Here is a 16,417-nt window from a genome sequence, read left to right on the forward strand (position 1 = left end):
CTCTCAGCATGCATACTTGCTCTGCTCTTCTGAGAACTGTCATAGAAATGAATGGCACATGTTGGGAATTGTAGTTTCACAACAGCTAGAGTGCCGAAGCTTGCTGATCCCCGCTGTAGAGTCTCCATCATGTACAACACAGGACTTCACATGGTGATCTCCAGCCTCGTCCTGTTTATATCAGCCAGCGGCGTCATCACTTAAGACTGTCGGGTCTCCGTTATGTACAGCGCAGGACGGCACATAGTGACCTTCAGCCTCGTCCTGTTTATATCAGCCAGCGGCGTCATCACGTAAGACTGTCGGGTCTCCGTTATGTACAGCGCAGGACGGCACATAGTGACCTCCAGCCTTGTCCTGTTTATATCAGCCAGCGGCGTCATCACTTAAGACTGTCGGGTCTCCATTATGTACAGCGCAGGACGGCACATAGTCACCTCCGACCTCGTCCTGGTTATATTGGGCCAGCGGCGTCATCATGTAAGACTGTCGGGTCTCCATCATGTACAGCGCAGGACGGCACATGGTGACCAACGGCCTCGTCCTGTGGGACACCCCACCCCCCACATCCTGCCTCTGTCGGGATCTGCAGAGGATGTTTGTGCCCCCCTCCCTTTCCTCAGTGACTGGAGAGGCGGCTCAGCATGTCTGCGGAAGGTGAGTCCTCGCTGATGTCCAGCACTGTATGGTTCTGTCCTTCTGACAACTGCTCCACTTTGTTAGCGCCATGCTCCGTGTGCACAATGCAATGTATGCCTTCCGTGGCCTTTCCCATGTACAGTAGGGTCACGTATGACAGCCCCGTCTGTATGTGTCACTTGTGTGACGCTGGTGTGTTGTGTGATGCAGACGAGACTTTGGCCCTTGAGAAGGCAGACAGTTTGGCACGAGGGGCAGCTCTGAAATGGGCCTCGGGTATTTTCTGTCGTCCTGACCAGCTGACGCACCTGGGCCAGTACCGGAGGCGTGAGACGCAGCGTAATAACTCCATACAGTCCCGGCTCAAGGTAAGTGTCTGCTATTTTCCCTCTTTGGATTCAGATTTTCCACTTGTTACTCTCTCCTGTTTCTGGTCCTGCCCGAATTTGACAGCCCTCGATCCTGCCTTGTCCCCCCCCCCATATTGGAGGAGATGCTGCCTGACACCCCATAGATAAGACTGGTTGTTACCATGTATCCAGGTAACTTATCTACCAACAGGCATCGGAACATAGCAACGTTTCGACTTCAAGCTTGAAAAAGACTAAACGTTGCTGTGTTCTGATGCTTGTCAGTGAATAGATTACCTGCGCTTTAATTGGAAGAGTACTGCAGATCTTTTGGATTCCTGTGTACTGGGATCTGACACTGCACACACCAGGTACCCTCAGAATAATTATGTGGTATTAAAAATTGGCTTTACCCACTGGTGGATTTGGAGCGCTGCTCATCGGTGAACTTTTTTCATAGCAGCCAGGCTGTCGGACCTGGATGACGGGCTCCTAGATGGTTGTCCTGAGTGTGCTGTGGATGGAGGATCTCTGGGCATGTGCTCCTTCTCCAACCCTTGCCACTTCTGAGAAGGGCTCCTTGGGTAGCCTGTGTCTCACTTTCCCAACAGAACTTGTGCCTAGTTTTATCTGAAGAACTGCAAAAATCGGGGTTGATCCTGCCATGAATTTGTGAACTTGGCTGGGGTGGTGTGTAACACCCAAAGAAAGGAGGTACCCCACAGCAAATGTCCCTAGTGCTGAAACCTGCATTGTGTGTGGGATGCTGAGTATCTCTTCATGTACAGTTGTACCCGTCCTCCTCAGATAGAGCTGCCTCGGAGGCTCCATATATCTGCTTCTCAGGGCAGGGCCATAGATATCTAGTCCTTTTCATGTCACAATTCATAGATAAGACCGAAGGATCCTGACTTGTCTTCATTGTGCTCCTAGTCTGCACTGCAGTCATACCTGGAAGGGGTGGACCATGGCTTATCACAGCTTCAAGGGGCACTCTCAGAGGTTCGCCATGTCCAGCAGGCCCTGGGTGAGGTGCAGGAAATTTGGCGGGAGGGTGAAGGGACCCTCGCCAAGCTAGAATCCATTCGGCAGCTGGTGATGGAGCATGTCCAGCTCTCTGTGGTCATACAAAGCCTGCCATACATCTACGCTGGTAAGTGCATATCTACAACAAAATGGCCAGCATTTCTGGATTATGACCAGCCTCTGTGTCCCTGATAGTCACACTGATTGTGTCCTGTCTGGGCTGCACAGGTTCCTCTATAAGATGGCCACAGACATCTGTACAGTTAACCTTATCTCTTCCTGACCTCTGTCCACCTAGTGCCAAAGCTGATTGCTCAGACTCAAGATCTAATTAAGAACCAGCGTCTTCTAGAGGCCCACGTCAACCTCCGAGAACTAGAAGGCCTTAGAGATGATGTTTTGTACAGATTACAGAAGGTTGGTCCCTTGGTCAACTCCACTGATGATCAGCCCAACACAGAAGCAGTAGATTTGGTTCAGCAGTTTTTTTCGGGTGTTCAGGGTTTGAGCGAGGAGCTGGCTCATACACTTTCCTCCCTGGGCAGATCAGCATTAGGGGTAGCCCGCTCTGACCCTTCTCTTTTAGTCTCTGCTGTCCGTATCATTGAACGAGAAGAAATCCTGGATGTTGAAGAGTTCAGAGGTTCTGTGCAGAAGCCGCCCTGGAAGCCACCAGGACGACCCAAACACTGGAGAGAACTCTTCTTTCATGCTTTGGAAAAAGGCATGTGTGACCGACTAATAGAGCGAGAGCTGCCACTGGAAAATCTCAATGCAGCGTATCTGGCGAATCATTTAAAGGAACTTCAAGATCGAGTGGTGGAAGAACTTCATTCGGTGTGCTCAGTTCTGGTACCTTGTGTCCCGCCGCACTATGACCTGGCTCGAGCCATGGCCTTGATGTGCCACCATGGCATTGCTCGTCACCTTCGTGATCTCCTTAGCCATGACCTTCCTCATCCTGCCCTGTACCACGTTCTAAATTGGATGGCGACTGTTTACCCCAGGTAATTTCCTGCAGGTGGGTGCTTCTCATGGTCATGCCATGCATTCGGGGCAGTTTCCAGGTGGGGTCTGTGCACTGTGGGTGTTTTTATGATGAGGTATTTACCCTCCTTACTTCCCACAATATCTGTTTTCTTTTCCCCAGTGAGAATATGATGGGACACCATAACTTCTCATCGGAGATTGATGTTTCTGAACTTGGACCCCTCATCCCCTCAGAAATGTTGGAGGAACAGCTAAGGCGTTACACACGCAGCATGCGGGTGAGCCTTTCTTGTTGTCCATTTATACCAAGACCCCGGGAAGCTGAAAATGTGTCCTTAGTCCTGATGTTTGGATGATTTTCTGTAGATGGAGGGAGCAGCTCGCGCCTCCCTAGGAGCACGTCTCATCTCTTGACATCACCAGTAGATATCAATAGAATGCAACCCAAAAACTAGTTGTGTTGATCTGGCTCCTGGGATTTTTCCAGCCAGGCACCTGCTTAGGCACCACTGCACAGAGGACACGGTAGTGCACAACTACATAGGTGCTCAGTTTCACAGTTATGAGGCATGTGCCGAAGTCCTGGTACCCTTTTTGTTGAGGCTTGGCACTGTTTAGTGGCTTCATGTCTTCATTGTGTTCTTGTTTAGATCCTTTTCTTTTAGTTCAGAGGGGAGCTGTGGTTGTCAGCATTGTGTTCTCCATGTTGTTGTGATGTTCCAGGTCTGCATCAGCCAGTGGATACGCAAGGCATTAGACGTGGAGTTCTCAGACTGGCTGCGGGATCAGGAACCAGATAAGGAACAGGACGGCTTCTATCTGTCAACTTTCCAGCACATCGTTATGCAGGTGCGAAAATCTAGACCTTGGGCACAGCCCTGGCCACCATTCATGACCGGAGAAAACACGTAGAATCTAAATATCACAAGAGTAGAGAAACGGATCTAAATCTACATACTGTACAATATGGTGATCGGGGGCTCCCACTTACCACACGCAGAATATATGACTGAGCAACAAGGTACAGACCAAACAGAGCATGTACTATATGAAGGAGACACGGCCATGTAGTATGTGAACACAAACCAGGCCTGTGTACAATATGCACACATGCCCTCCACGATACCTACCCTCTGTACACATGCTGCAATTATACCACAGGTGTATAACATCCAGCCTCTAGCCATGCAGTCTACCATTACCACAGTGTATAACATCCAGCCTCTAGCCATGCAGTCTACCATCACCACAGTGTATAACATCCAGCCTCTAGCCATGCAGTCTACCATTACCACAGTGTATAACATCCCGCCTCTAGCCATGCAGTCTACCATTACCACAGTGTATAGCATCCAGCCTCTAGCCATACAGTCTACCATTACCACAGGTGTATAACACCCAGCCTCTAGCCATGCAGTCTACCATTACCACAGTGTATAACATCCAGCCTCTAGCCGTGCAATCTACCATTACCACAGTGTATAACACCCAGCCTCTAGCCATGCAGTCTACCATTACCACAGTGTATAGCATCCAGCCTCTAGCCATGCAGTCTACCATTACCACAGTGTATAACACCCAGCCTCTAGCCATGCAGTCTACCATTACCACAGTGTATAACATCCAGCCTCTAGCCATGCAGTCTACCATTACCACAGTGTATAACATCCAGCCTCTAGCCATGCAGTCTACCATCACCACAGTGTATAACATCCAGCCTCTAGCCATGCAGTCTACCATTACCACAGTGTATAACATCCCGCCTCTAGCCATGCAGTCTACCATTACCACAGTGTATAGCATCCAGCCTCTAGCCATACAGTCTACCATTACCACAGGTGTATAACACCCAGCCTCTAGCCATGCAGTCTACCATTACCACAGTGTATAACACCCAGCCTCTAGCCATGCAGTCTACCATTACCACAGTGTATAACATCCAGCCTCTAGCCGTGCAATCTACCATTACCACAGTGTATAACATCCAGCCTCTAGCCATGCAGTCTACCATTACCACAGTGTATAACATCCCGCCTCTAGCCATGCAGTCTACCATTACCACAGTGTATAGCATCCAGCCTCTAGCCATACAGTCTACCATTACCACAGGTGTATAACACCCAGCCTCTAGCCATGCAGTCTACCATTACCACAGTGTATAACATCCAGCCTCTAGCCGTGCAATCTACCATTACCACAGTGTATAACATCCAGCCTCTAGCCGTGCAGTCTACCATTACCACAGTGTATAACATCCCGCCTCTAGCCATGCAGTCTACCATTACCACAGTGTATAACATCCAGCCTCTAGCCATACAGTCTACCATTACCACAGGTGTATAACATCCCGCCTCTAGCCATGCAGTCTACCATTACCACAGTATATAACATCCCGCCTCTAGCCATACAGTCTACCATTACCACAGTGTATTACATCCAGCCTCTAGCCATACAGTCTACCATTACCACAGGTGTATAACATCCAGCCTCTAGCCATGCAGTCTGCCATTACCACAGTGTATAACATCCAGCCCCCAGTCTTGCAGTCACCTTTACAGACTTTGGTGACAGAATGGCTCGTTGTAAAGAGCCCCTTGAATTCTAGCATGGTCCTGTATTAGGATGTCACCACTGCCACCAGTCACTTCCTGAAATGTTTTCCTTCCTAGATATTCCACCATTATCTGTGAATGGTGGTATTGTAAAGTGGAAGGAACCACAACAACTGAGCCACAAAGTGTAGACTACGTGAAGTTACAGAGCAGGGTCACCAAGTGCTGAGGAGCATAGAGTATAACCGTCACCAACGCTCTGCTGAGTCCAGACCTCCTCTGTTATTAACATCAGCACAAACCCTGTGCTGGGAGCTTCATGGCATCAGTGTCCATGGCCACTGCATGGCAGCCTTCCATCACCAAGCACAATGCCAGGCGTGGGATGGAGGGTGTAAAGCATGCTACCACTAGACTCTGGAGCAGTGGACATGGAAACATCTCAGCCCTATCCAACACCAGAATTGAGACTGCGAGCTGGGCCCTCTCCTCCAACATTAGGGTCTGACCTCACAAATGCTCTTCTGGATGAAGGGGCAAAAATTCCCACAGATACCATCTTTTTAGAAAGCCTTCTCAGAGGAACAAAGGAGGGACCTTCCCACAAGAGCAATGGGGGGACCAACTCCATATTGATGCCTATGGATGTAGAATGAGAGGTCACAGAAGCTTCTGGAGTGTGTAGGTGACCAGTATGTTTCTCCATAAGGTGTACGTATGTTTTTTTTTTTTTGGGGGGTGCAGCAGCTGTCTATTGGGGTTTGGGTTTTTCAGATAAGATTTATGATAATATCTTGACCTTTTTCAGATTCCATTCTTCATGTTTTCTCATATTGGCCCGTAGTCTCCATTACACATGACCTGTCATTTCGCTGTAGACCACTCTTCATACATGATGTATTGGGAACTTTGGCTCTTGGCGGGCCCCAGGAAGATGGGGGGGGAATGTTTTCACAATGGCTGTCCGTAAAGACATGTTACTTGTGACAGATGCTGATGGAAAATGTGCAGCTGGCAGCAGCTCTGGGGGAGAGTCTGGAGAATCTGGTGAGGAACGCAATGGTCTTTGAGATGGACAACTGTCTGGTCTGGTAAGTGGTGGCATCCATGGCTGATAAGGAGCTGCTGTAGAGACAGATCTGAGGCAGACTGTTTTGTTGTCTACAGGCTGCGAGAGGCACTGGTGAAATATGGCATCGAGCACATGAAGGACAGGACATATCCCACCCACTACTCACAATACCTGCTGGCCGTAATCAATGGATGCTGTGCCTTAAGGTATAAGGAAGAAGGAAACCACATGTACTGGGTGGAAGATTATACATGTATGGAGCGGGCTCAGTTCATGGCACTGCTGGCTCTGCTACATGGCTGACACCTGCCTGGAGCGACCAGGATCAGCAATAAGTCAAATACCAGCCATTTAACCCCTCACTTGCTGTGGCCCAGTGGCGGCCATGGCATCTGTGTGGTCTGATAGAGGGTCTGGGCTCCCAGTGGTGCAGCCATGAGATGCGGAGCCACAGTCATGGCAGCCAGAGGCCTTGTGAAAGCCTAACCCTGTCATGTTAGGACTCCTATCACACAGATGAGTTGCATTGTACAGTGCAAGCTGTTGTAGGTTCAAGTCTCTGAGGTGACCAAAAATAAAAGTAAAAGCAAAAATGCTCAAAAATTATTCGAAATTAAAAAAAAATTTAAAAGGGGAAAAAAAATGATAATTTGCATTGTCTGAACTATTACAATATCTGGTGGACAATGGGGGAATTATGTTTTTTTTTTTTTTTTTTTTTTTTTTTCTTTTCTTATTTCACCCCTATAAAATAAATAGTTTTCTTTCTACAGTTTCACAATACATTCTATGGCATTAAATGGCGCCATTAAAAAATACTAATCGCCAACAATAACCAGGCCTGTGCACCGTGTGAGGCAATACAGTATCCTGTCCTAGACATAAACCGATATACAGAATGCGATAACACCAAGTCCCAAAAACAAGGAGTAAATGTCATGCCCTGCTCAGACGGTGTGCGGAGGTCTGTCAGATTGGCAGCACGTGTCTAACCTTTTGTTTTGGATCATGCTGGATCTGCCTTCCTTCAGGTGCTCTGGGTGGGGTCATTGGCTTAAATTGCCTTCAATCCCAGAGGGCCGTGCGGGTTATAGATTTCAGTCTGGCCTTGGATTCAAGGAAGGAAGGAAGGATTGTCTGTTCCAGCTCAGATAAGTTTGATTTCTGTTTGTGTTTGCGGTCTAGGCCATTTGTGTGTCTTCTGCCCCTTCTCCCCTTTCACCATCTCAGGGATTCTAGGGTGTTTGCAGTCCAGGCACGAGGACACTTCATTCCTACCATCAAGGTCTGAATGTGGGCTTAGCAGCATAGGGAGAGAAGTCCGGGATGTGCTAGGAGGTGACCTGTCCCCAGCATCTAGCCTAGACACTTGTGTATTTGGTTGTCTGTGTATCTGAGTTCCTGTCCGCCGTGGCAGTAAAGGACCCTTAAAATACACAAATTTATTCCGTTCATTTAAAATAGACTCAGTCTCCGGGCTGAGGGTGAGCATAGGGTGTTTGCAGGGACATCTCCTTACCAAACTGTCTCCCCTCATCTCCTTATTGACCTCAGGCCTTGATTTCTTTTCTTTTTTTTCGTATTTTGCTCATTTGTTCTCTATTATCTAATATATACTTAACGTACCTACGGTTTAGTGCTGCGTATACTTGTAGTAAGTCTCATCGAGTCTATTTTTAAATGAACGGAATAAATTTGTGTATTTTAGGGGTCCTTTACTCCTTGCTTTGGTAATACAGTGTCCTGCCTGCGCTAACCTCTCCTTCTGTCCTCAGCTCCACAATCTCACACTTGCAGCCAGAAGGGTCCGGGAGTCCTGCCTTCAGAAAAGTGGCACCCTGCTTACAGACATCACTGGAGAAGACGCAGAAGAAGGCCTGTCATCTTTTGCTGGATGACCTGCAGACCGAGCTACAGGTGATTTCCACCCCCCCCCCCCACCCCCCCCCCCCCCCCCCCCGCTCTGGCACCCTGGAAATGGCCACTGGAGATTATAAAGTACAGAATGATGACGAGTGTGAGGTGTCGGGCTGCGTGTGTCAGGCCACACAGTGTCTGTGTCACAGGGCGCCGACGAGGTGCTCCTTCTCCTCAGCTTCGCGCGCGAGGACACGCGATTCGTCCTAGTCTCCAGAGTAACAAGGGGCGGGGAGGACTCGGCCGCGCACATCTCTCCAGCGTGGCTGATGTCCTCCGCTCCCATAGTAACAGTGCTGAGTCTGAGCACCGAGCTGAGCACTCGGCGCTCCGCTGGATGCAGGAGAGCGAGTCATGTGACGCTGGCCCTGTCACATGACTCCTACTCCTCACTATTTAACAGGCAGCCTGCAGGCCACAGGTTGTCTGTGATTAAGGACCTTCACCTAGTGTATATTTCTGCGTGATTTCCTCTGGTTTAGGTATTGACTCCCGGCTCGTATATTGACTCGTCCTCTTCTGCTCCTTGTGTCTTGTGGTATCTCCTGGTATTGACTCCCGGCGATATAATGTGCCGCAATATGGTATTTCTGACTCTGCTTTCTGTCAGTTTGGGCCCACTACAAAATAGGGCCACTTTTAGTTTTTCTAGACCACTTTAAGTTCTAAGTCCACCCATGAGGGTGACGTCAGAGAAGATGAAGGGTGATGGTGAAAAGGCTTTGGGCTAATACCTGCAGGATGGCGTGAAGGTGCAGAGGCTACGCATTGACAGCTGTGGGGTGAAATGAAGGTGGAAATGCTGCAGAATGAAGATGATGAGTGATGGTGGAGAGGCTGTGGAGCACCTGAAGAGGGGCTCGGGGGTGAATTTCCCTTGACATGTGATGGAAAGTTCAGTGTTTCGGCTGGGTTGATTGAACATGGCTCCGCTCCACAAGATCAGCTATTTCTGTATTTTCTCTGCAGCCTCTATTCAGGGACATCCCCTCCCGGCCCTGGCTGACGGGCTCCAATAATGTGCATTTTATATGTGAAAAGATGGAAGATTACAGCCAGTATCTGAGCAAGGCCAGAGCCCCAGCATGCCAGGTGAGCAGACCTTCACTGAGCGCCGTCTGCAGATCCAGGTCATAAGGAGAGGACACATCACTGAGCTCAATCTGTAGATCCAGGTCACAGGGTCAGGACACATCACTGAGCTCCATCTGTAGATCCAGGTCATAGGGTGAGGACACATCACTGAGCTCCATCTGTAGATCCTGGTCACAGGGTGAGGACACATCACTGAGCTCCATCTGTAGATCCAGGTCACAGGGTGAGGACACATCACTGAGCTCCATCTGTAGATCCAGGTCACAGGGTGAGGACACATCACTGAGCTCCATCTATAGATCCAGGTCATAGGGAGAGGACACATGAATGAGCTCCATCTGTATATCCAGGTTATAGGGTGAGGACACATCACTGAGCTCCGTCTGTAGATCCAGGTCACAGGGAGAGGACACATCACTGAGCTCCGTCTGCAGATCCAGGTCATAAGGAGAGGACACATCACTGAGCTCAATCTGTAGATCCAGGTCACAGGGTCAGGACACATCACTGAGCTCCGTCTGTAGATCCAGGTCATAGGGTGAGGACACATCACTGAGCGCCGTCTGTAGATCCAGGTCACAGGGTGAGGACACATCACTGAGCTCCGTTTGTAGATCCAGGTCACAGGGTGAGGGCACATCATTGAGCTCCATCTGTAGATCCAGGTTATAGGGTGAGGACACATGAATGAGCTCCATCTGTAGATCCAGGTCATAGGGTGAGGACACATCACTGAGCTCCGTCTGTAGATCCAGGTCACAGGGTGAGGACACATCACTGAGCTCCGTCTGTAGATCCAGGTCACAGGGTGAGGACACATCACTGAGCTCCGTCTGTAGATCCAGGTCACAGGGTGAGGACACATCACTGAGCTCCGTCTGCAGATCCAGGTCACAGGGTGAGGACACATCACTGAGCTCCGTCTGTAGATCTAGGTCATAAGGAGAGGACACATCACTGAGCTCCGTCTGTACATCCAGGTCATAGGGAAAGGACACATCACTGAGCTCCATCTGTAGATCCTGGTCACAGGGTGAGGACACATCACTGAGCTCCGTCTGCAGATCCAGGTCATAAGGAGAGGACATATCACTGAGCTCCATCTGTAGATCCAGGTCACAGGGTCAGGACACATCACTGAGCTCAGTCTGTAGATCCAGGTCATAGGGTGAGGACACATCACTGAGCGCCGTCTGTAGATCCAGGTCACAGGGTGAGGACACATCACTGAGCTCCGTTTGTAGATCCAGGTCACAGGGTGAGGGCACATCATTGAGCTCCATCTGTAGATCCAGGTTATAGGGTGAGGACACATGAATGAGCTCCATATGTATATCCAGGTTATAGGGAGAGGACACATCACTGAGCTCCATCTGTAGATCCAGGTCACAGGGTGAGGACACATCACTGAGCTCCATCTGTAGATCCAGGTCACAGGGTGAGGACACATCACTGAGCTCCGTCTGTAGATCCAGGTCATAGGGTGAGGACACATCACTGAGCTCAGTCTGTAGATCCATGTCACAGGGTGAGGACACATCACTGAGCTCCGTCTGTAGATCCAGGTCATAGGGTGAGGACACATCACTGAGCTCCGTCTGTAGATCCATGTCACAGGGTGAGGACACATCACTGAGCTCCGTCTGTAGATCCAGGTCATAGGGAGAGGACACATCACTGAGCTCCGTCTGTAGATACAGGTCACAGGGTCAGGACACATCACTGAGCTCCGTCTGTAGATCCAGGTCATAGGGTGAGGACACATCACTGAGCGCCGTCTGTAGATCCAGGTCACAGGGTGAGGACACATCACTGAGCTCCGTTTGTAGATCCAGGTCACAGGGTGAGGGCACATCACTGAGCTCCGTCTGTAGATCCAGGTTATAGGGTGAGGACACATGAATGAGCTCCATATGTATATCCAGGTTATAGGGAGAGGACACATCACTGAGCTCCGTCTGTAGATCCAGGTCATAGGGTGAGGACACATCACTGAGCGCCGTCTGTAGATCCAGGTCACAGGGTGAGGACACATCACTGAGCTCCGTTTGTAGATCCAGGTCACAGGGTGAGGGCACATCACTGAGCTCCATCTGTAGATCCAGGTTATAGGGTGAGGACACATGAATGAGCTCCATATGTATATCCAGGTTATAGGGAGAGGACACATCACTGAGCTCCGTCTGTAGATCCAGGTCATAGGGAGAGGACAAATCGCTGAGCTCCAATCGGTAGATCCATGTCATAGAGAGAGGGCACATCACTGAGCTTTGCTTGCTTGGAGGTGCCATCCATCTTGGCTGGTGTCCTTCTGGCACTGTCCTCACAGCAGTGTACACTGATTGTGTGCTGACCTCTAACCTGTCCTCTTAGTACCTGTTGGCGCAGACGGAGCGGATGGTGACAATAGAGTATGTACGCGCTCTGATGGACAGCAAGTTTGTATGCCGAAGCCCCGATGAGCGGCAGCAGGTGGCCCACAGGATGGCTCTGGACGCAGAGGAGCTGAGAACAGTGCTGCACACCATGGTGAGGTGATACATTGTGCAGATCCAGGGGGATGTAGTGTCATTTTGATATAACAGAAGTCTGATGGGAAAGATCGTGCCCACAGCAGGATGCCCTCCGTCATAATCTGCGGTGCACACAGGGGCTCAGTGGGGTGCAGATTGTGGGCATTCCTATTTATGCTGTAGAGATACAGTGAGGAACAGAAGTGTTTCAACACCCTGCGATTTTGCAAGTTCTCCCACTTAGAAATCATGGCGGGGTCTGACATTCACATTGTATAAAAAATAAAAAAAATATTTGTATTTGTAAAGAATGTCTTTGTCTTGCACGGCTGAACAGAAGTATCTGGACACCTGAGAAAATCAGTGTTAATATTTGGTCCAGACGCCTTTGTCTGCAGTTCCAGAGGTCAGACGTCTCCTGCAGTTCTTGACCAGGTTTGCACACACGGCAGCAGGGATTTCGGCCGACTCCTCCACACTGATCTCCTCTACATCTGTCAGGTTTCGGGGCTGTCGCTGATCAACACAAAGTTTCAGCTCCCTCCAAAGATGTTCTATTGGATTTAGGTCTGGAGACTGGCTAGGCCACTCCAGAACCTTGATATGCTTCTTACGGAGCCGCTCCTTGGTTATCCTGGCTGTGTGCTTCGGGTCGTTGTCATGTTGGAAGACCCAGCCATGACCCATCTTCAATGCTCTGACTGAGGGAAGGCGGTTGTTGCTCAAAATCTCACAATAAATGGCCCCATTCATCCTCTCCTTAATACAGCGCAGTCGTCCTGTCCCCTTCGCAGAAAAGCACCCCCAAAGCATGATGTTACCCCCCCCCCCCCCATGCTTCACAGTAGGGATGGTGTTCTTGGGATGCAACTCATTCTTCTTTTTCCTCCAAACACGATGACTGAAGTTTAGACCAAAAAGTTCTACTTTGGTCTCCTCTGACCACATGACTTTCTCCCCGGCCTCCCCTGGATCATCCAGATGGTCATTGGCAAACATCAGACTGGCCTGGACATGGGATGACTGGAGCAGGAGAACCTTCCGTGCAATGCATGATCTGAAACCATGACGGCGTAGTGTTCTACCGACAGTGACCTCTGAAGCTGTGGTCTCAGCTCTCTTCATGTAATTGACCAGCTCCTCCCTTGTAGTTCTGGGCTGATTCCTCACCTTTCTTATCATCAGTGATACCCCACGAGGTGAGCTCTTGCATGGAGCCCCAGTCCGAGGGAGACTGACAGTCGTCTTTAGCCTCTTCCATTTTCTAACAATTGCTCCAACAGTTGATCTATTTTCACCAAGCTGCTTGGCAATTGCCCCGCAGCCCTTTCCAGCCTTGTGGAGGTCCACAATATTGTCTCTGGTGTCTTTTGACCGCTCTTTTGGTCTTGCCCATGGTAGTAGTTGGCGTCTGACTGACTGTGGGGTGGACAGGGGTCTTTAAAGAGCTCAGACAGGTGCTACTAAGTTAGATGAATGAGTGGAGTAGAGGTGGACTTTTTAAAGGCACAGTAACAGGTCTTTGAAAGCCAGAATTCTTGCTGTTTCTCAGGTGTTCAGATACTTCTGTTCAGCAGCAAGACAAAGACATTCTATACAAATCCTACAATGTGATTTCCTGAATTATCATTATTATTTTTTTAATTCTGTCTGTCTGAGTGGGAATGCACCTCCAATGTGAACTTCAGACCCCTCCATGATTTCTAAGTGGGAGAACTTGCAAAATCGCAGAGTGTTCAAATACTTCTGTTCCTCACTGTATAGGGAAGAACATATAACGAAGCAGGTACAGCAGGATGTAGTGTAATAAATAAATCAGATGTAGTGGTGGAGATATATATTTTATAAGATGCATAATGTACAGGGTGAGTGGGATGTAGTGTATTATGCAGAGAAGGTGCACCGTAAGTGGGATGTAGTGTTTGGGGGGTACTATCTCTCCTTGGGGAGGAGGAGGAGGAGGAGGAGGAGGAGGAGAACGCCTTAATCGGTGTGAGGAGACTTATAGGCCATACATCTCCTCTGGAATTCTGGGAAGAAAGGGATGCAAATTGGCTCTTAACAAGCTCCGCCTTTGATGCCACCAGATGTACTCTCTGCTCTGCATTGATGAGGGACAATCACCCCGAAACAGCTGTCTGCAGATGAGATGCTGGCTTACTTAATATCCGAGTCATGTCTCAAGGCCTATTTAACCTCCTAACAGTCACGTTACAATTGGAAAAAAAACTCCCAAAAATGTCACTTTTATTATAGATTTTTAATGTGTGCCTGCAATAAATCTTGTTGGCGCACAACTCAGGATGCACAATTGCATATTTAACCCCTTAGTGACATCATTAAGTATAGCCTTAAGGACCAATAATATTTCCCCCCTTTGTGTTCCAGCAGTTAAATTTTTCTTAATTATTATTTTTTTTTTTTTACTTAGCAGTATTAGTTGTAGTTTTTTTAGGAACCATTTTGGGGTATATATAGTGTATTGAATAACTTTTATTATTAGGGGGAAAGATAAAAAACAGCAATTTTTACATTATTTTGCGGAATTTATTCACAGCATTCACTGTGTGGTAAAAATAACATAATTGTGTTATGTGGGTCCATACAGTGATGATGATTGTCACATTTTTATATATTTTTTACTATTTTTTCTTTCCTCCTGCAGGCTGTCAGCTCTGCAACTGCTCCCTCCTCCAGACTGATGGGGGGGGGGGGGGGGGACTTTATCTGCTCATATCTCTGGTTTGGTACCAGCTAGAGGTATGAGCTCTGTATTGTTTGAAAATGTCCAAGTTTTCAGTCAGACAATACCAGAATGACAGCAATATCTTCAGTAGATGGGAAGATATCACTGATAGAAATCGGGATGCAGTAAATATAGCTGAAAGTGAAAATAAAAGCAGATTTTATCTGCAATTATTCCTGATTTTCTAACAGTGATATCTCCTCTGCTACTTGGACTAATGCTGTCATTTTGGTCTTTTATGAAAGCCTTGTATGACCAGTTGCATGCTTCTAACTACTACCATTCATGAGATATCGCCAGCTAAAGCAGCCCTTTCCCCTCCACTTCTGCCAGAGCTCAGCTTGGGAAAAACAGTTAGGTGGTTAAAGGGTCGAACATTGACTACATCTGGCGGCATCAGAGACAGAACTTGGTAAGAGCTCATTTGCATCCCTTTCTTCCTGGGAGGTAGTGTAGTATGTAGAGAAGGTGCAGCATGAGTGGGATGTAGTGTATTGTCCAGAGAAGGTGCAGCATGAGTGGGATGTAGTGTAGTATGCAAAGGAGGTGCAGCGTGAGTGGGATGTAGTGTAGCGGGCGGGCAGTCGTGGATGATGCGGGGCCATTTGGCCTGTGCCTTGTCGGATTGTGCTGGTCTTGATAGCCCTTTCTGCCGTTGGTTGCAGGGTCTGGAGGAGTCGGCACTCTGTGTCCCCCTCATTCACTCCCTCCAGGAACTTTTTGCCCTGATGGACTCCTCACTGCTCAGTCTGGAGGTGTCAGGACTGATGACAGCGTTCCCTGACATAAGGTAAATGGGGTGATGCCGTTAATGAGAGGATGGGATTGGTGGAATGAACCGTAGATGGCACCGCATGCTGGGGATCGGCAGAAGTCATGATGGTTCCTTTCTCTCTGCAGTGATGAACACGTGTTGGCGCTGCTGGATCTGCGGGGTGATTCGACCCGGGATCTTCGTCACACAGTCCTCAGCACTATGCACCGCCAGGCGCTGACTCTTCCAGACGACTACCGGCCCATCTTCATAAGTATCCCGGTCCCTGCCCGAGCGCCCCCGTTCTGCCTTCACCCGAGCTCCTGTGCCTGAGGTCCGGGGGATCTGGCTGATGCTGCCATGTGTATACGGCGCCCTCCTGTGGAAGCTTTTGTCCTGCCCCTGCAGACAGTCCTTACGGTGTCCCTTACATTGTGAACCTCCATGATAAAGCTGAAATAAATATTTTCTAGACCTCTGCTTATTGTCAGTGACTGAAGGCTGGTCCCTAATTGCTATAGGTGACATCTGCTCCATTTCTCCTCAGATGGGGGCTGTGGATATGGTCTGCTCTACTTTCTTTGCATATTTGTGTGTGAACTCTGCTTTAGAAGAAAGCTCGTATGCAGCTGTTAAAGGGGTTGTCCCACAAAAAATATTCTAGTTTTCAAATCAGCACCTGGATCTCAATACTTTTGTAATTGCAAGTAATTAAAAATATAGCATAGCCACAGAGTTATTCAATAAAATGTATCTGTATAGC

At 48.7% G+C, this 16,417-nt stretch overlaps 1 protein-coding gene across 2 annotated transcripts; it reads left to right on the plus strand.

Annotated features, from left to right (window-relative positions):
* Positions 1-344: 344 nt before the first annotated feature.
* On the plus strand, positions 345-16,128 carry LOC122920963 (exocyst complex component 3-like protein). 2 transcript variants are annotated; one of them, XM_044270810.1, is made up of 13 exons: positions 345-657; positions 850-1,007; positions 1,923-2,142; positions 2,314-3,022; positions 3,166-3,283; positions 3,729-3,854; positions 6,548-6,648; positions 6,725-6,835; positions 8,405-8,546; positions 9,516-9,638; positions 12,015-12,170; positions 15,566-15,690; positions 15,801-16,128. In XM_044270810.1, the coding sequence occupies exons 1-13, from the start codon at positions 645-647 to the stop codon at positions 15,985-15,987; spliced, it is 2,289 nt and encodes a 762-aa protein (XP_044126745.1). In that variant the 5' UTR covers positions 345-644; the 3' UTR covers positions 15,988-16,128. The 2 variants fall into 2 exon arrangements, with proteins under 2 accessions (XP_044126745.1, XP_044126744.1); XM_044270809.1 differs by lacking the exon at positions 345-657 and having other exon boundaries at positions 665-1,007.
* The last annotated feature ends 289 nt before the right edge of the window (positions 16,129-16,417 follow it).

This window comes from Bufo gargarizans, chromosome 10, assembly GCF_014858855.1.
Source record: "Bufo gargarizans isolate SCDJY-AF-19 chromosome 10, ASM1485885v1, whole genome shotgun sequence".
NCBI lineage: Eukaryota > Metazoa > Chordata > Amphibia > Anura > Bufonidae > Bufo > Bufo gargarizans.

Bases quoted from the DNA above. Each gene is read 5' to 3' on its own strand.
- LOC122920963 (XM_044270809.1), top strand. From the start codon at position 672: ATGTCCAGCACTGTATGGTTCTGTCCTTCTGACAACTGCTCCACTTTG. The intron at 3,284-3,728 runs GTGAGCCTTTCT...GTGATGTTCCAG, and splicing joins GTTACACACGCAGCATGCGG to GTCTGCATCAGCCAGTGGAT. The intron at 8,547-9,515 runs GTGATTTCCACC...TTTTCTCTGCAG, and splicing joins ACCTGCAGACCGAGCTACAG to CCTCTATTCAGGGACATCCC.